At 44.0% G+C, this 17286-nt stretch overlaps 1 protein-coding gene across 3 annotated transcripts in view; it reads right to left on the bottom strand.

The window, feature by feature from the left end:
- MYO7A (myosin VIIA) overlaps positions 1 to 17286 on the bottom strand; it is an 87812-nt gene that overhangs the window by 7751 nt on the left and 62775 nt on the right. For 2 of the 3 annotated variants that reach the window (XM_063305954.1, XM_063305953.1), the window contains exons 31-41: positions 14985 to 15102; positions 13785 to 13911; positions 12955 to 13124; positions 11083 to 11273; positions 7657 to 7781; positions 6248 to 6405; positions 5280 to 5433; positions 3850 to 4005; positions 2874 to 2979; positions 1823 to 1936; positions 492 to 579 (exon numbers count right to left, since the gene is read on the bottom strand). In XM_063305954.1, coding sequence (XP_063162024.1) covers positions 492 to 579; positions 1823 to 1936; positions 2874 to 2979; positions 3850 to 4005; positions 5280 to 5433; positions 6248 to 6405; positions 7657 to 7781; positions 11083 to 11273; positions 12955 to 13124; positions 13785 to 13911; positions 14985 to 15102 — 1507 coding nt within the window. Of the gene's footprint in view, positions 1 to 491; positions 580 to 1822; positions 1937 to 2873; positions 2980 to 3849; positions 4006 to 5279; positions 5434 to 6247; positions 6406 to 7656; positions 7782 to 11082; positions 11274 to 12954; positions 13248 to 13784; positions 13912 to 14984; positions 15103 to 17286 lie in introns of all 3 variants that reach the window. The other variant, XM_063305952.1, reaches the window with a different exon arrangement.

Raw genomic sequence — 17286 nt, forward strand, 5'->3', positions numbered from 1 at the left:
AACCCTCAATGAACTTTTGTTGACTAGGACTGAATGACGAGGCTTTAAGGATTTGTTTATAGATAAGAGATGGGATATGGGAAGAAGAGATCATTTGCTGCATTTTAAGAGAAGGTAGTAAGTTACTAAAATTGTTTATACTTGTGATGAAGGGGGGAAGTCACTTCTTTATATATTTATTTTCTTTTTCTTTACTATATACTATATACTTATTTTTCTTTTTTCCTATTTCTCTATTTTCCCCCTTTTCTCTTTTTTTCTGTTACTTCTACTTTTTCTTTTCATCCTTTTCTTTTTTTAGTTTGTATTAGTTTTTACTGTTGTAATTATAATCTTTAATAAAATACTGTTTTAAAAAATGAAGAACATTTGATCATGGGTTCTCTTTCACACCTCTATCACACTCCCACCTGAGCAGGCCCCAATTTTCTAGCACTGAAAAAGAGGAGGAGGAAAAAACTGGCATGGAGGCAAAACATGGAGGCACTTACCATCTTTTGCTGGTCTCACTTTCTTGATCCAGTCGGTCAGGTGTCTGACGAAGTCAAAGAAGAAATCTCCTTCAGGGACACTGATGACCTGGAGGAATGCAATCCATTAAAACAGTGTTTCTCCAACCTCGGCCCCTTTAAGATGGGTGGACTTCAACTCCCAGAATTCCCCAGCCAGCATAGCTGGGGAATTCTGGGAGTTAAAGTCCACCCATCTTAAAGGGGCCAAGGTTGAGAAACACTGCATTAAAGAAAAGGAGAAGAATCACAGCGCTGCCAATGACACCCACAGGAACAGGCACCTTGCATGCCCATTTCAAGATGATCCCCCAGCTAAGGCTTTGTGCCAAAGTTATGTCTACCAGGAGAAGGAGCCAAGCCTGTCCTGTCCAAACAGGTTGTGACAAACTGGAAAGATGCTATCCATCAAACTTAGTGAAATGTAGAACGAGTGATTCTCCTCATTTTTTTATTTATCACATCTAGGACCCTGCCCTGAGCCCTGGAGGAAGAGCCGATGCCTCTCATGGGTGCTCTGACTAGCTGGAGTATGTCTAAAACACCCTTAACTTGAGTTTGATAGCTTCAGATGCAGCCACCTAGCGTTCTTGGCCACAATAGGTTGCCCTTATCTCCTTCTAGGATCTATTTTGGCTGTCCAGCAGCCCAGGGATTCCCTGGTGGTCTCCCATCCAAATATTAACAAAATCCAACCCTCCAGGTAGACTTAGTGTTATTACCTAGCTGAGACATCTCAGGGGCTGGAAGGTACCAAATGTTTCTAGTAACAGATGCTACCTTTTGTTTGGGAGATGTCAAGTGGACTAGAAACCCAGCGTTATCCACTCCTGTATATTTCTATAAATTGTTGTTTTTATGAATTGGGCTCTGCTGTTTTATTGTAACACGTGCTGTAACTTTTAATTCAGATTTTTGAAGGTTGAGAGGAACACTGCTTAGAATCGGCTTATAAGCCCAGGGGGAATAAATAAATGAATAAAATCTCTTCTGAGTTAAGCTTGACTTCTACAAGGATACACCCATGTAGCTTTTTTTTTGGCAACAATATGGAACTGGCTTGCCACTGCCTTGTTCTGGGGTATCTTCCAGATTTCCTACTCTGGCCTACAAGCTGGGGATCTCCTCTTGGTCTCCCATCCCAATGCTGACCATCTCTAACCCAGCTGAGCTTTTTTAAGGTCAGCCAAGGTTGGGTAGATGCTATTACCTGCTGAGAGATCTCTAGAAATGAGGGAAATTTATGGACCTGGCTGGGGAAGCTTCCATTAATACAGGATGTAAGTCCAGGTAGCTCTGAGCTGTAAACTCACCTTGTCTGATATCTTGATAAAAAGGCTGAAACCCTCCGATGATTTGAGGAGCAGCCGTTTGGAAATGCCTTGGCAGAAATCCTTGGCTTTGGTGCTCGATTCCACTTCAAATGCCTGGTGAGGAAAATGAACAGTTACAGCCTGGCTTCATACAAGCTGAGTTTACCTCTTGGGCCAAGCTATGATTTAAACATGGTTTACTCAATAAAACTCAAATCAGCTGGTTGAGTGGGCCCAGCCTAGGTACCTAGCTGGGTTCATAGAACACATTTGGCCAATCCAAATAAGCCACATTAGGGTTTAAGGCAACACATGAACCCTGATCGCAGGGAACATTCGAATCTGCTTTGAAAGTCTGTCTCGAAAAGTGGCTCTTTCATTTAGCTACAGCAGATGTGTTTATTGATGCATTTATTTCCAGAATTGTACACCTCCCAATCAAACAACTTTGGGTGATTTGCAACCCCCATGCTCCACAGAAAATACCATGAAAATTCAATCCTTTCAAACCAGCATAGTGTAACTTAAAAAAAATGGTTGATAGTCCCCATCAGCTTGAATCAAATGCCTGCTTAAAAAGTCTTTGGGGTTTTCAAAAGTGAGAGAGCCACCACAAAGAAGGCCTGGTTCCTGGTCCATGTCCCATTTGCTCTTCAAGTGGCCCTGAGCAGACTTTCCCTCAAAGTTTCCACAAGGCAAGCAGAACATTTGGAAAAGGAGGTCCTTGGGTGTTGACCCATCATGCTAAGACAAAGCCAAACAGACCTCCCTGTGGCTTAGGGTGAGGTGTTCACACAACTTTGGGGCCTTTTCTTCTGGAACAGAAGCTTGGAGACACCAGGAGAGTGGAGATTCAAAAGGATGCTAATCACAGCTTGTTTCTGGAAGCCATCAGTGAAATTCCTTCATGGGTTCCTTCACTGAAGAAGAGCAAGATCATCTTGGATCCTGACATTCTGGATATCCCGCTCTTGTCCTGCTGCTGCTTTCTTGACCGAAGGGACCTGTGATGGACATTCTTTACTGATATAGCCAAGAGTTTTGCACTTACCTCATCGGTGTCATCTGGGAAATAGACTTTATGGAAAATCTGAGTGGTTTTATGCTGAATGGCCTCCACCTCGACCAGATGGGGTGGGTACTTTCGAGATCCATTCCTACAAAAGACAAAGTTGTGTGACTGTTTATCAGCAACTCTTCTTCTCTTCAGTGAACACCATGACAAGAGGAAGGAGAAAGATATCAAGTGGATGGCATCATCCCTTCTTGGGTTTTATGGTCCTTAACATTTTTAGGACAAAGAGAGGACAGCAGTTAGTTAACCTTGGCTGATCTTGAAAAGTGACACAGGTTGGTCCTTGTAAGAACCTGGATGGGAGACGACCAGGAAGTGCCCGAGCAAGGCCAGACCATCTCCATACTGTTGCCAAGGAAACAACATGGACATGTCACCAGAATCATCCGTTGAGATCAGCTCAAGGGAGGCCTAGCTTAAACCTTTTCATTCTCTCAGGAAGAATGGGGTGTTTGTGTCTGTGTGCGTGCGCTAAACTTCTAGAGACTCTGTATGATGGCTTATAGAATTAATATATTATAAATTCAAATAAATAAAAATAAAATATATGAAGATTAAAAACAAAAATCAATACAATTACACCCAATTGTAGCCATGCAAATTATGCTGTGGTTATGTTCTCCGATGTGCAAGCTTCAAGTCCCAGAATTCCCCACCCAGGATGGCTGTTGCTGAGAATTCTGGGAGTTGAAGTCCACATACCTGGAGGGCAAGGCCATGCTCTGGAGGCCTCTTGAGAGAGTGCAGCTTATCGAACATAGGAAAGCACATCGAGAATGGGTTGGCCCCATGCTTAACCATCACCTGCTGGGCCCCAACCTCCCGGCTGCATCTTGATTCAGGGCAGTGGTTCTCACATGCCTTCCAGTTCTCAGCCAGAGAGCGGCTTCCCCCGAGTCATCCTTTCCCAAACAGGGCTTAAATAGAGGGTCTTTGGTCACGAGCCACGCACCTCAGAGCTTTCTGCAGCCTCTGCAGGCAGTCGGTGGCGAGCGGGTGATGCTTCCGAGACTGAACAAACCGCTGGACATGAAGCAGCAGGACGTTACTTGGCGCAAACAGGCCTGTGCACAGCCAAAGGAGTTCCCAGCCTTTCTCTTCACTGTACCTTTTCCATAAATAATATAAAATACACTATAATAGCCTGAAAAAGATAAAAGACTCCTTGAAAGCAAGCTAGACTCCTAGTGATTTCATGAGCATGTGCATATAGGTAGTCCTTGCTTAACGACCATTCATTTAGCGACCGTCCGAAGTTATGATGGCGCTGAAAAAACCAACTTACAACCGTCCCTCACACTTACAACCATTGCAGCATCCCTACAGTCACATGACAGTGATTTGGGTGCTTGGCAACTGTCGCACGTTTACAATGGTTGCAGCATCCCACAGTCACATGATCACTATTTCTGACCTTCCCAGACAGCATCCGGTAAGCAAAAACAATAGGGAACTGTGTGATTCGCTTAACGACTATGTGGTTTGTTTAACGGCCATGTGGTTCACTTAACAACCACGTGATTTACTTTATCACTGGTGCAAAAATGGTCATGAAACTGGGTCTGGATTCACTTAATGACTGCACCGTTTAGTAACCTAAATTCCAGTCCCAATTGTGGTCATTAAGCGAGGACGACCTGTATAGGTTTCTCGGCAAGAGAATTTATTTATTTATTTATTAGATTTATAGCCCGTCTTTATTTTTTAACTGCTGAAGAAAGAGTACATAATGCTCCCAGCTCCTATTTCACACACAACAACCTTGTGAGGTGGGCTCAACTGGCTCAAAGTCACCCAGCCCGTTTCTGTCCCTAAGCATTAAAACACACCCTTTAGTTCAGCACCGGCCCCATTACCCTACCCTGGCTCTGGGGCTGAGATGGAGGGATTGGCCCAAAGCCCCCAGGGAGCTTCCCAGGCTGAGTGGGGACTAGTACCCAGGGTTCTCTGCTCCTCATCCAGCACCTTCACCACTATATCAGACTTGCCCTCCCTTTGGAATATGGATGTGGTTTGCCACTGTCTTCTTCCAGGATGATTTCTGACTTCCCAATTCCAGTTTCTGGCCCTGGGATTTCCTAGTGGTCTCCCGTCCAATTGCTCACCAGTCTCCTTGCTGAGCTTCCAATCCCAAACAAGGCCAGGCGGCTGCTGAAACACTTTCTGAATAGACCTCATTTTGACACCCATTAACCAGATATCATCTTTCCTTCGCTTCCCACTTATTTCCCTAGGCGGGTTGGACCAGTCCCCATAGTTCACCAAGAGCTTGACTAAACTGGCTGAGGAAGCCCAACTTCTGCTTAAGCTGGTTCCGCTTATCCTAGTGGAGTTCCACTATGACAGCAAGAGAGCCCAGCAGGGAGAGGGAAAGCCTCTCACTTCACGTGGTTGTCCGTCAGCTGCTTCAGTATCTGCGAGTAAATCTCGTCCCTGAGAGCTTCGGCTTTCAAAGCCCCTTCAAATATTTGATCTGTGAGTTCATTCACTGAGCGAGTCCTCTTGGAGGGGTAATCACCCATGTATTTCAGGATGGGTGTGCATGTTAAGGATATAACAAAGGATAAGGAAGCCTCCCTCCCTCCTTTCTCCTTCCTTCATTCCTTTTTCCTTCCTCCCTCCCTCCCTCCCATTCATCCACTCTCCTTCCTTCCTTCCATTTATCTTCCTTCCCTCCCTCCCTCCCTCCCTCCTTCTTTCCTCCCCTCCCTCCCATTCATCCACTCTCCTTCCTCCCTCCCTCCCTTCCATTCATCCACTCTCCCTCCCTCCCTCCCTCCCTCCCTCCCTCCCTCCCTCCCTCCCTCCTTCCTTCCTTCCTTCCTTCCTTCCTTCCTTCCTCTCTCCTCCCTCCCTCCCTTCCTGGAAATAGGGAATTGGCACACTTTGCACGACAAGCAGATGCTGGACCCCAGAGTTGGAGAAGTCTTGTCAATTCAACGAGGAGGTAATCTAAATGGGGTGGTGGTGGTGGTGGTGGTGGTAAAAGTGGGGCGAACTGAAGTCCCGTTAATCTCTTACCTTGAGAGGTGCTGCTGGCTACCAGCTTGGCTGGCTTCACAAAAAGGTCTGGACCAATTCATGGAAGTCCTGGGGATCCGTGGCTGTTAGCCTTGATGGCGGCAGTGGGGCTGCCTCTGAAGGCCACCTGCTGGGAGACGGGTGGTCTCCCGTGGGCGGTTGATGGCCCGCTGGGAGAAGAGGCTGCTGGACGAGACGGGCTGGGGGTCCCACCCAGCAGGGCAGGGACTATGTTCTTAGGAAGCCACTAGTGACCTAGCTCATCAGACCCCGTAGGACGTTTTTCACATGAAAGTTGTCACTCCTTGAATCTGAGGTCAGAAGGATATCGATGAAGGCCATGCAGGCTTCTTGAGAGAGCTCCTCGCTGCTCAGGACCTTCTTCAGCAAGGGCTGCTTGATGGGTTCCCTGGTGTAGGACCATAGCTTGTCTTTCCCCCTGTTCTTGGTGATCATCACCCTGCTCAGGGTGTGCTTGGGGGGAGGCCTGGCAGGAAAGAAGAAGCAGAGAAAAAAAGATGGTCAGACTTGGCACCGATGCTGGTCACCATGCAGGATCGCTGGGGAAAGTGGCACAATGCATCAGTAGGGGGGTCTTTAAAATCCTCTCTGTCAATGTATGTATTTGAATCCAAAATTTTCTAGCTTTTTTACACATCCACCAAGCATGACAAAATGTCCCTTCTTGCTGTTCACATTTCTTTTAGCTTTTTTTTTTTTTTTGAAAAAGACAAATATTAGGGTTTTCCCATGATGTATAAATGCAACTTTAAAAAAAAATAGCCTTTTCTGCCAGTATTCACTGCTGGAGTAAATTAAATTTTATTTTTCTGCCTTGACTGGAGACACATTCGGAAGTGGGCAATGAACAACAGACATTGCAAACACAGACAGACAGCCAAGGGAGACATCAAACAAAGCCAAAAATAACACAATCTTAAAAAAGCTTGAACCAGAATCCTGCTGGCACGGAAACCGCTTCAGTTTAGAAGATCTTTGACATTATCTGCAGCTTCCTGTGTATTTTAACATTTCTCTTTAATTGGTGTTTTGATTTGTCTGACTCCACAGGGGCTTGGAAACTCCAGAAACTGGGAATCAAAGCTCCTGCCAAATTAAAGATCGGGAGCTGATGCAGGCAGAGCAAAAGGGACTCACTAAAAACAGGACAGATTTAAAATCCAAAGAAATACGAAATCAGGGAATAAAGAACGCAGTGGGCAAAGGAAGAATGCGGCCAATGGAAATCACCGCTGATTTGTCACGTGCCCGAAAGGACACCAGTCACTGTTTTCCCCATAAGTCCCCTCAGAAAAAGCCACCACTTCTGTTTGCAACCACAGATATGGGAAGTGGCAAACATCTCCAGGAAGGGGAACCCATCGCTTGGGTGTCATTGCTAACAGGTTCCTGTCAAAGGTCATGTAAACTGAGACAAGAACTGGAGCAGAAGACACGTTGAGGACAATCATGTAGGACATGTTCTCAGAACATTATGATGCTGAGGATGATGGGTGCCAGGATGTTAATGGAGCTCTGGCATGGCTGTGTGGGGCCTACGGGTGTCAACATTTTCAGTGGGACCTCAGCTTGGTCTTTTCTCTTTTTTGGAACTGATCTTGAGAATTGCATCAGCGGTAGATAGGTGGCCCCGTGTGTTAGTTTCCTAAAGAAACCAATTAACCATGAAAAGCAGAAGCCAGATGAACACTGGCCAGCTCGGTTTTGACAGCTTTACCTAAAATAATCAAAGGAGAATTCTTCCAGCGTGTATGGCTTTATCCTCTCTTCAGTGTCACTCATCACCAGCTGGGCTGTCCTTATGATGTCCTGCCTCTGGTTGGGGGTCATTGTAACCAAAGCCTGGGGGAGCGCAGATGATCCAAGTTAGTTATGGCAAATAGAAAGTGACCGAAGAGGAATAAGATCAAGTGGTGGGACCCTCACTTTCTTCAACAACCTCCCCAAAATTATATCCCTACTTTGCACACCATATGGTAAGTCAGGGTCAGGTTTACTGTTAGGTATGGAAGCAAATTTGGGTGTCACAAAAAAGTAATACAGGTGGTCCTCACTTAACAACCACAATTGGGACTGGAATTTCGGTTGCTAAGCAAAGTGGTCATTAAGTGAATCTGACTCAATCTTATGACCTTTTTTGCAGTGGTTGTTAAGTGATTGATTATACTTTATTGATTATCTATTTGACCATATCAAAACATCAACTGCAGTAAAATACAATAAGACAAAATGAAGTAAGATACAATATAATGGGATAAAATAGTCTAGAATGAGATAAAATAGATAAAAGATAGGGTAAAATAAGAATAAAAGATAAGGTAAAATAGTATACAGTAAAATGGAATAGAGAGATATATAGTAAGATGAATATTAAACTCAAAGACAATATTGGTTTAGGTGAATTGCATGCAACCCCAATGAGTTCTATAAAATGTATTCTCTGTGTGCGATGTCAAAAAATGGCAACGTTGACCTGATATCTGCCTAGAAGTAATATCACAGATTCCAAGTCCGGGGCAGATGCTAACAATCCACTTTGCAGTCAGAACACGATTGTTTCTCTGCACACCTGGGTGACAGAACGACACCCCACAAAGAAGGCCCAGTGGCTTCACCCGTCCCTGTGGGCATCCTGGCTCCAATGGTACTAAAACCCTTACTGCCTCTGTCAGCCCCAACTCAAAAGCCACATCTATTCTCATCTACTTCCAGGCACAGAATAGCATCAGGGTACCAAATAAACAATATGTGAAATGATACATCCTACATGTTACAAAGGGTGTGGACAGGTGGGTGGGAGTCATTATAACAAACAGCTTGGGACATTGATAATTCACAGAGGGGCAGAACACGGGTCAAGCAAAGAAGCCAAGGCCGTTTGCCTCAGCGAGGGTATCGATTTAGGGACTACTCTTGGAGAGGCGGAGATGAGGAGGCCCAGTCAGCATGAACCTGTGCAGCTACAGGAATGTTTGATTTGGAAGCTTCTGGTAAATTCAGAGGGCTACTAGGACATGAATTAAAACCAGAGAGACCCACCAAATCAGAGGCTGCCTTAGAATTTTGTAGCTCTTGGTTTTTTATAGCAGCTCTGGGGGTGCCGAGAGATTGCTCTTTTTCAGGATTACCTTCATGTTGTTGCTTCAAGTTGGGCTTATCGTCCTGAATATTTCGTAGGGCAAAATTTGTTAACGGCTTGGCTGCTTGGCAAGTTGTCATTAAGGCTTCTCTCAGAACATCTAATCTCCGAAGTATATCGGCCTGCCTTGAGTCTGGCAGAGCACCGAAGGAGTTGATCAGGCTTTCTTCAAGTGAATCGTTTGCCAGCTGTGTGGTTGTAGGGTGGGCCAGCGGTTTGCTTGAAGGCTTCTTTGGCAGAGGCTCTGCTGCTGAAAAGTCCTTGAAATTGTCTGGGAGAGTTTTACTATCGTATTTTAAAGCGCCGGTACCCTCTTGGCTGCGCTGAGCCACAAGTGATCTAACTTCTTCAAAGTGGAAAACACGAACTGCAAAGATTGAAAATGTACTCAAAAGAGGTTTCATTTTGAAGAGCACGCTGGGTAGCACAGACTGTCCAAATGTCAGCAGGACTCGACTATAATTGCCTCTGGGTGGAAGCCATTCTACCTTTTGTAAGTCCATAGATTTCCTTTCACAGCGTAAAAGCTGACTTAAGGACTGAATAATGGCTTTTTTTGATCCCCATCTGCCTCTGTTTGTCCTGTTGTTTAAGATTTGCAAAGTTATCTTATTAGTTTGAAGAAGACATTTTCTTAATGAATACTCTTCATCCTTCACTCCTTTCTCTGTGGAGCTGCTTAACTTTTCCTTCCCCCTGCTGGCACTCCCTCTCAAAGGTATGGATTTGGAGGTAAATTCTTCCTTTCCTCTGTTGGCGGCATGTAAAGCACATTCATTTAATGTGGTAGGGTAAATAATATGATTAGGCTGACCCTCAGTAAATTTCGTGAAGGGTTGTTTTAGGGAGTCAACTTCGTCCTTAATTGTAGTCAGCAAGTCAAAAACTGAAAGAACAGTCTGTGCAGTCAGTAGGCTATGCCTAGTTATAAAGTCCAGTGCATTTTGTTCTTTTGGGGATTTAGGGTTAGAATCCATGTCTCCCTCCTGTATAAATGGTTCAGCAGCTGAGCTAACAGCAACTGCCTGTGGAGAGGAAGCATCCTCTGTCAGTGACGAGGAGAGGTCTGAAAGTGGCTGGCTTTCAATCTCAGCCTGCAAATCCCACTCAAGCAGGTCGCATCTGTCTGTCAGATAAAGTGGGGAAACGTTACTTACAGAGGAGACTTGCTTGCTTGTAATAAATCTATCAACCTTCTGTTGTTTTAATGGCTTGGCTGGCAGTTGTGTGGCAGGAGGCATCCTCTGTCGCTTCTTTCGTTTTCCCATGTTGACCATGGTAGTAGTTATCATTTAAAAGGTATGAATGGAAGAGCCCATTACGGAGGCTACAGCTTTGTCACCATCTTGGGGGCGGGGCCAGTTGTTAAGCGAATCACCACAGGTGTTAAGCGAACCACATGGTCGTTATGTGAATCATGTGGTTCCCCATTGATTTGCTTGCTAGAAGCTATCCAGGAAGGTTGAAACTGGCAATCACATGACCCCGGGACGCTGCAACGGTCATAAATGCGAACTGGCAGCCAAGCGCCCAAATTGTGATCATGTGACAGCAGGGATGCTGCAACAATTGTAAGTGTGAGAACTGGTCATAAGTTGGTTTTTTCAGCACCGTTGTAAGTCTGAACCATCACTAAACTAATGGTTGTTAAGCGAGGACTACCTGTATTATTCAATCTGTTTTAATTGTATTTTGACCACTAAGGAAGTCTTACAAGGTGAACACTCAATGAGTCTCAAGATGTCAATGTTCCCCAAACTGGGCACCCTCCAGATACGTGAGCTTTAATTTCCCAGAATCCCCCTGGTGATATGACGGTTGCTGAGAATTCTGGGAGTGGGAGCCCATACATCTGGAGGTGCTCCAGTAGGGAAGAGGTGATACAGAAAAGCAAATTAAGAATTAAACCCTCAGAAAGAGAGCTGGAAAGAACCGTTTTAAGAAAACAGAAATTCCCCCAGAGACCCCTTTCCTTTCTGTTCAGCAGCATGTCCCATGGTTTACCACAATGTCCAGGGGAGGCATGGTCATAGTGGGCAGGACATAGACTGAATCGGTTGGAAAGTCTCCCTTCTGCTTGGTCCGTTCATTGACTCCATTGGCCCAGCCAGAATTCATCACATTTTCTCCCGTGTCCTGGTCCAGAATGAGCAAGTCTCCTTTGAGGAAGCTGAGAAAACCGGAGTCATCACCAGCTGGAGGGAGACAGAAGTCGCAAAATGTCAGCCCGGAGGACAAGAGAATGAGCTGGGTCCAGCTAGAAAAGGCTGTGGCATGCTGCTGCCATGGCCACCTGGGCTCTAGACCAATGGCCCCTCAAGACCAGGGATGGACTAGACCCTTTCTGTAGTCAGCAGCATGGATAGGAAATGGACACCGCTGGGCCAGTAAATACAAAACAGAGGAGAAGACAAATGGAGGAGGGCTGGGCTACATGTTACTTTGCCCACTTGTGCCAGAAGCCCATTTCTAGCACCATTTGGCTCCAAGGTTGGTCCTGGATTCAAGGTTGGTAGCTGCAGTGGTGCACACATGCACATTCAATTTACGCATTCAAAGGACACGCCACAGCAGGACTGCTTGGAAAGGTGAGAGGAGGGACGGTTCAATCTCTTCTCAGCCACGGTGCTCCCATGAAGAACACGGTTCCCCCTATTCTAGGCTGGAAGGCCCTGCAAATGTCGGTGGCCTTCACTGGGTCTTTGACAAAAACGATCATAGTTTGGGAGAAGGAAGGAAGGAAGGAAGGAAGGAAGGAAGGAAGGAAGGAAGGAAGGAAGGAAGGAAGGAAGGAGATGGATGGGAGGAAAGGAAGGAACGAGAGAGATGGATGGGAGGAAGAGGGAAGGGGAAGAGGGAAGGGAGCAAAGGAAAAGGAAAAGAAAGGAGAGAGGGAGAGAGATGGATGGATGGGAGAAAAGGGAGAGGGAAAGGGAAAGGGAAAGGGAAAGGGGAGGAAAGGAAAAGGAAAAGGAAAAGGAAAAGGAAAAGGAAACATCATTCCCCCCCAAGGTGAGATTGGCCCCAACTCCATTGGCCTTCCGGAAGGCCCTCAAAACCTGATTTTGCCACCAGGCCTGGGGATGCCATGGAAGCTTGGAGCCTGTTAAATGGCTGGTGTAAATTTAGATTGCATTCTTCCCAGACTTTTCGTTATTAGAGTTTTTAAATAGTTTTAATCGGTTTCAATGGATAAATTATACTGATTGTTTAGTTTTTGTTTTAATTGTGTATGCCGCCCAGAGTCACAGGCAAGTAAAATGGGTGGCTATATAAACAAATAAAACAAACAAACAAATCTTTTTTTCTACAGCTCTATTCATTTCTTCAATTCACCAAACACGAGTGGCCCTTCCCTACTTGCACCTCACCATGGCACAACCACATTCTGACAACCTCCTTTTTTTGGCCATGATGCTGTCTCCATCTTGTTCTCAACCAAAAGTGAGACAAGTTTAAGTTATCCTTAGCTATTACGGTGTTAAACAGTCCATATAAAACAGTGTTTCTCAACCTGGGCAACTTTAAGACGTTGGACTTCAACTCCCAGAATTCCTCAGCCAGCATGGCTGGCTGGGGAATTCTGGGAGTTGAAGTCCACACATCTTAAAGTTGCCCAGGTTGAGAAACACTGATCGAAAAGCAGCCTCAGATGCATAAAATCTCTTTGGTCACCCGGTTACCTTGAGGAAAATCAGGAGAAGGGCAGTGGGTGTGACTAGCAACAGGGACAGCAAAGGCCACATGGAAAAAGTTTTCTGCTGAGTCAAGAAGGTTGGAGAGCAAAGCAATAGGGCCCTTACAGAATCTGATCCTCCCTTGAGGAATTAAATCTCAATTTCCTTCAAAATCCTTCTGTTTGCCTCCATTGCTTACCTGGATTTGGATTGTCTTGCAGCGTGACTACAAATTTGGATCTTTTTCTCAGCCCTTCCAGGAAGGTGACTACAAGGTCACGGATGTCCTCTGCATTGTTGGACGTGAACGTGTATTCATCACCTTTGATTGTAGCCAGCGTGAAACTCTGTCCCTGGAGTTTTCCTCCACTGCAGCAAGCATTACCAAAGAGGTATAATCCTGAAGACCAGACTGAACATTTAACACTAGACGTCTTCCCAACCCCTTGGCAAAAAGGTGCACTTAGTTTGCTTGGGCAAAAACAGCTGGCTCTCTGGGAAGGAATCTTGCCATTGCAGAAATGACAGCCTTTCCAGGTAGACCAGACAGGAAATGTGACCAGATGAGCTAATTCTACTTATTGTAAGGCTGCATTGATAGAATCTTGCAAGTCTGAAAGTACAAATATCTTGTCCTCTCCTTTACAGCCTGAAAAGTTAGGAAGGGTCCCTTCTGAGCTTCTTTCTCCACCCATTATGCAGCTGTGGGCTATGCTGTCTCTTATCTGACTGTCCCCTATGCAGCACCTCTTTGTCCCATCTTTCAAGGTCTTTCTCTCATATTATTACAACTATCTAGCTCATATATTTCCATCATGGATTTATTTATAGCAGGAATGAAACTTCCATTGATGGAAGTCCATCAGCTTTGCATGTATTCTTCCATTAAGATCATCCATGAAAACAGATGATGGAAACGAGTCTGTGCCTCAAGTCCTAGAAAATGGTCACCAATATTAGATTGGATCAGCTTTTCTCAGCCTTTTGACCCTGGAGGGATCCTTGAAATATGGTCTTTTAGGGCCTTACCTATTGCTGGAGACAGCAGTTATCTCGGGGAAGGAAAATTCCAGAAGAACTTGTTCTTGTTCATCTACAAAGTATACCCCTGTCCAGTTTACAGCTACAATCAGTTCATTTTGGGAAAGGCTGGGACCTGGTGTTTGAAAGAGATGCAGGAGAACCTGAAGGAAACGCAGGCTTGTTTGCTTGCTCTGACCCAGCCCATCTTGTGACAAGGAATGGCAGTTTGCCTCTTGAATGAGCAGTGTCATATCCAAATGGCCATCTAAATCTTGGCTATCATAGTTCACTTCCTTTGATTCGGGCCACAGTGACTTTTGAAATATATTTACAGTACAAAGATCTGCAAATCGAGATGTTGATCAACATAAATGTATTGATCAAGGTCTGCAAATTATGACTATGGCTATAAATATATTGATAAAAATTTGCAGTTCATGACTCAAAAGCCATTGCAAAGAAGATGTTTGTAAAGCCTACAGAGCATTGTTTCTTAACCTCATGGCTAGCTGGGGAAATCTGGGAGTTGAAGCCCATACATCTTAAAGTTCCTGAGGTTGAGAAAAATTGCTATAGAGAAATATGAGGATATTCCCCTCTACATTCACTTATCTATAGGTCTATGTTGACAATCCTCAGTAGACCCAATCACCACCACCACCACCACCACCACCATCCTACTGTAAACATTTAAAATATTGCATAAAACTGGTCTGGGGACTGGAGGAGATGTGGGAACATCCTTGGTGTCGGCCACCACCAAGTGCTCTCCACAACTGATTTCTCCTCTCACAAGCTAGCTGCTTTAGAAATCTACCAGACCAATTTTCCAGGAGAAGCAGTTACGTCTACACTGAATACCCAAAGGACATTTTCCATTCCCCTGAACTACCTCACACTCAGTGTGTTGATGAACCTACAAAATGTGTCCTGCTCATCAGAATATGTTACAGGTACAAAAAAGGTAGAGGGCAGAGGTCAAGAAATCAAAGCAGTCTTTTAAAACTCTAAACATTCTTGGAAGGTGACTGAAATCTTGCAGCATTTTGTGATTTGAAGAGAAAGTTCTTGGGGCCTCCCAAACACCTGCAGAAGAGCAGGTGGTCAGAAAAGGTCGCCAACTTAATTGTACTAGTGACCAATACCTGTTGTGCAACGGTCCTTGTGAATTTGCCAGCTTCGAGCGATGGGAACCTTTTGGCTTACCTGAAAACTTGAACGCTTCATAGAACCTGGAGAATAGTAAAGGCCACTTAAAACGAGCAAAATCCACTACTTCTTCTTTGACTTTTTTGGGATCCACTCTCTTTTGGGTATAGATTCCCTGGAAGACAAAGAAAATCCATCTTGGTAACTGTTTTGCACAGATTAGCATGGTTCGGAAATCTGCTTTATATTCTTCAGTGCTATCATACCCATTTAGCATCTCTGAAGTAAGCAAGTCCATTCCACAGTGTTCAAAGTTAAAGTATGTTGAGAAGCATGTGGAAGGATGTGCAACAGAAAACAGGAAACATCAATAGGCATACTCCCCACCATCCTGAAGAGCCAGTTCAAAAACACCAGAAAGAGAAATTCAAGAGAAATTCTCAAGCAACCTGAGAGTAAAGTAGAAAAACAAAAGTCTACTTTGCAGAGGAAAAAAACAAAAACAGCCAGGTTTGAACATACCATAAACCAATAGGGAGAATATTGTTAGAAGCTTATATGGTCAAGCAACAAAATCCCGCAGTGTGGAGTGACCCTGTTCAGAGCATGGATCAGACAACTATGTCCATCTTCCTTAATTCCTTTTTCCCATTCATTCTTTAATTCCTCCAACAGTCAGTGAGCATCCTGTGCCTATGATCTGTCTAGATCAGCCCTTCTCAACCTTTTGACCTTGGAGGAACCCTTGAAATATTTTCCAGGCCTCGGAGAACCCCTGAACAAATACCGGCCAGAAGTTACAAAATTATAATATTCATTTCATGGCCTGTATATGTGCATTAACAGTGTTCTTAAAACTGAAAATAAAGAACGAAACTTACCTCTTTAATGTGAAGTTACCCAAATTTGATTTTTTTAAAAAAATAGTGATCTCCCAGGGAACCCCTAGTGACCTCTCGCAGAAACCTACGGTGCCACAGAACACTGGTTGGGAAACCCTGCCCTAGATTCCACCCTCACAGAGCTATTTTCCCCATAGGTCTTTTTTTGTGCTTCCTTAAATATCCCCAAACTAAAGTTACATATGTGAGGATATTAGCAAATTTATGTGTAAAAACCAAGGTCAGGCTCAGGAGAGCAAAATGACAAGGAATTCTCCCTTTAGCAAGCCCCTTGTTAATAACAGTTGCCTTCCCACACCAAACCAATGCATTTTTGCTGCCTAGAAGTGTTAATATGCCCGTGGAGATAGATAGATATAGATATAGATATACAGTATATTACTTCTTAGACTTTGCTGGACATTTTACAGGGGAAACAATTGCTTGGATTTTTTCTTTTCCGCAAGAAAAAAGTGCGTTTCTTGCAAAGCAGAGCATCAGCTTTCAAAATCATCTTAATCTACAGGAATAAAGGTCTCTGGCAAAAGCTGGTGTTTTGGAAATAGGACAGAGAAATGAAGAGAGTGAGCCACAACTGGAATTCTGGTAGATGAGAGAATTGTCACTGGCTGAGTCCCCAAATTACAAATCAGTTCACCAGGTGAAAAAAACTAAGGTGCTCCTGTATTAAGCCGTAATACGTGGGACTTGCACATCATTTAAAGCTGAAAATAGACAAAACATATCAGAGCTTAGCCGTGTTTCCCGATCTCAGCAACTTTAAGATGTTTGGACTTCGGGACACACAACAAATTTTAAATGTCTGTAAATACTGTATGTTAGTCAGAGTATGACAAAGGGGAAGTTAGAAATTAATATTTATCTATAATAGTCTTAGTAGGTTTTTTTTTCTCTTTTGTACTTTTAAACAAAAATAGTGGAGATTTTGACACTTAGCTCAGAGATTTAAATTCTTACTTAGATTGTTAAAATAATATGATGTATTTTAATGTTTTTATGGTTAATTTCTAATTAAAGATTCACTTTAATTAGTACAATCTTGGTAATTCCTTTGTCCACATACAGATATTACATTTCTGTACCAATCAATTTTTTTCTTTTTCTTCTCTCTTTTTGTTTGCTTGTTTAGTCTTTTTTAAAAAAAAAAAAAGAATAATAAACAAACGTTTTAAAAAAAGATATGTGGCCTTCAACTCCCAGAATTCTCCAGCTAGTAATTCTGGGAGTTGAAGGCCACACATGCTGGCTAGGGAATTCTGGGAATTGAAGGCCACACATCTCAAAGTTGCTGAGATTGAGAAACTCTGGCTTAGCATGACCTGGGACAAGAGGCATCCATGGTGTGTGTGTTGAAAAAGTCAATATGTCATCCAAAACCACACAACTATTTATTTATGTATTTATTTCATTCAATTTGGATGATGCCCGACTCCATCCAACTCTTGGACCTTCGCCCC

This window comes from Candoia aspera, chromosome 5, assembly GCF_035149785.1.
Source record: "Candoia aspera isolate rCanAsp1 chromosome 5, rCanAsp1.hap2, whole genome shotgun sequence".
NCBI classification, from domain to species: domain Eukaryota; kingdom Metazoa; phylum Chordata; class Lepidosauria; order Squamata; family Boidae; genus Candoia; species Candoia aspera.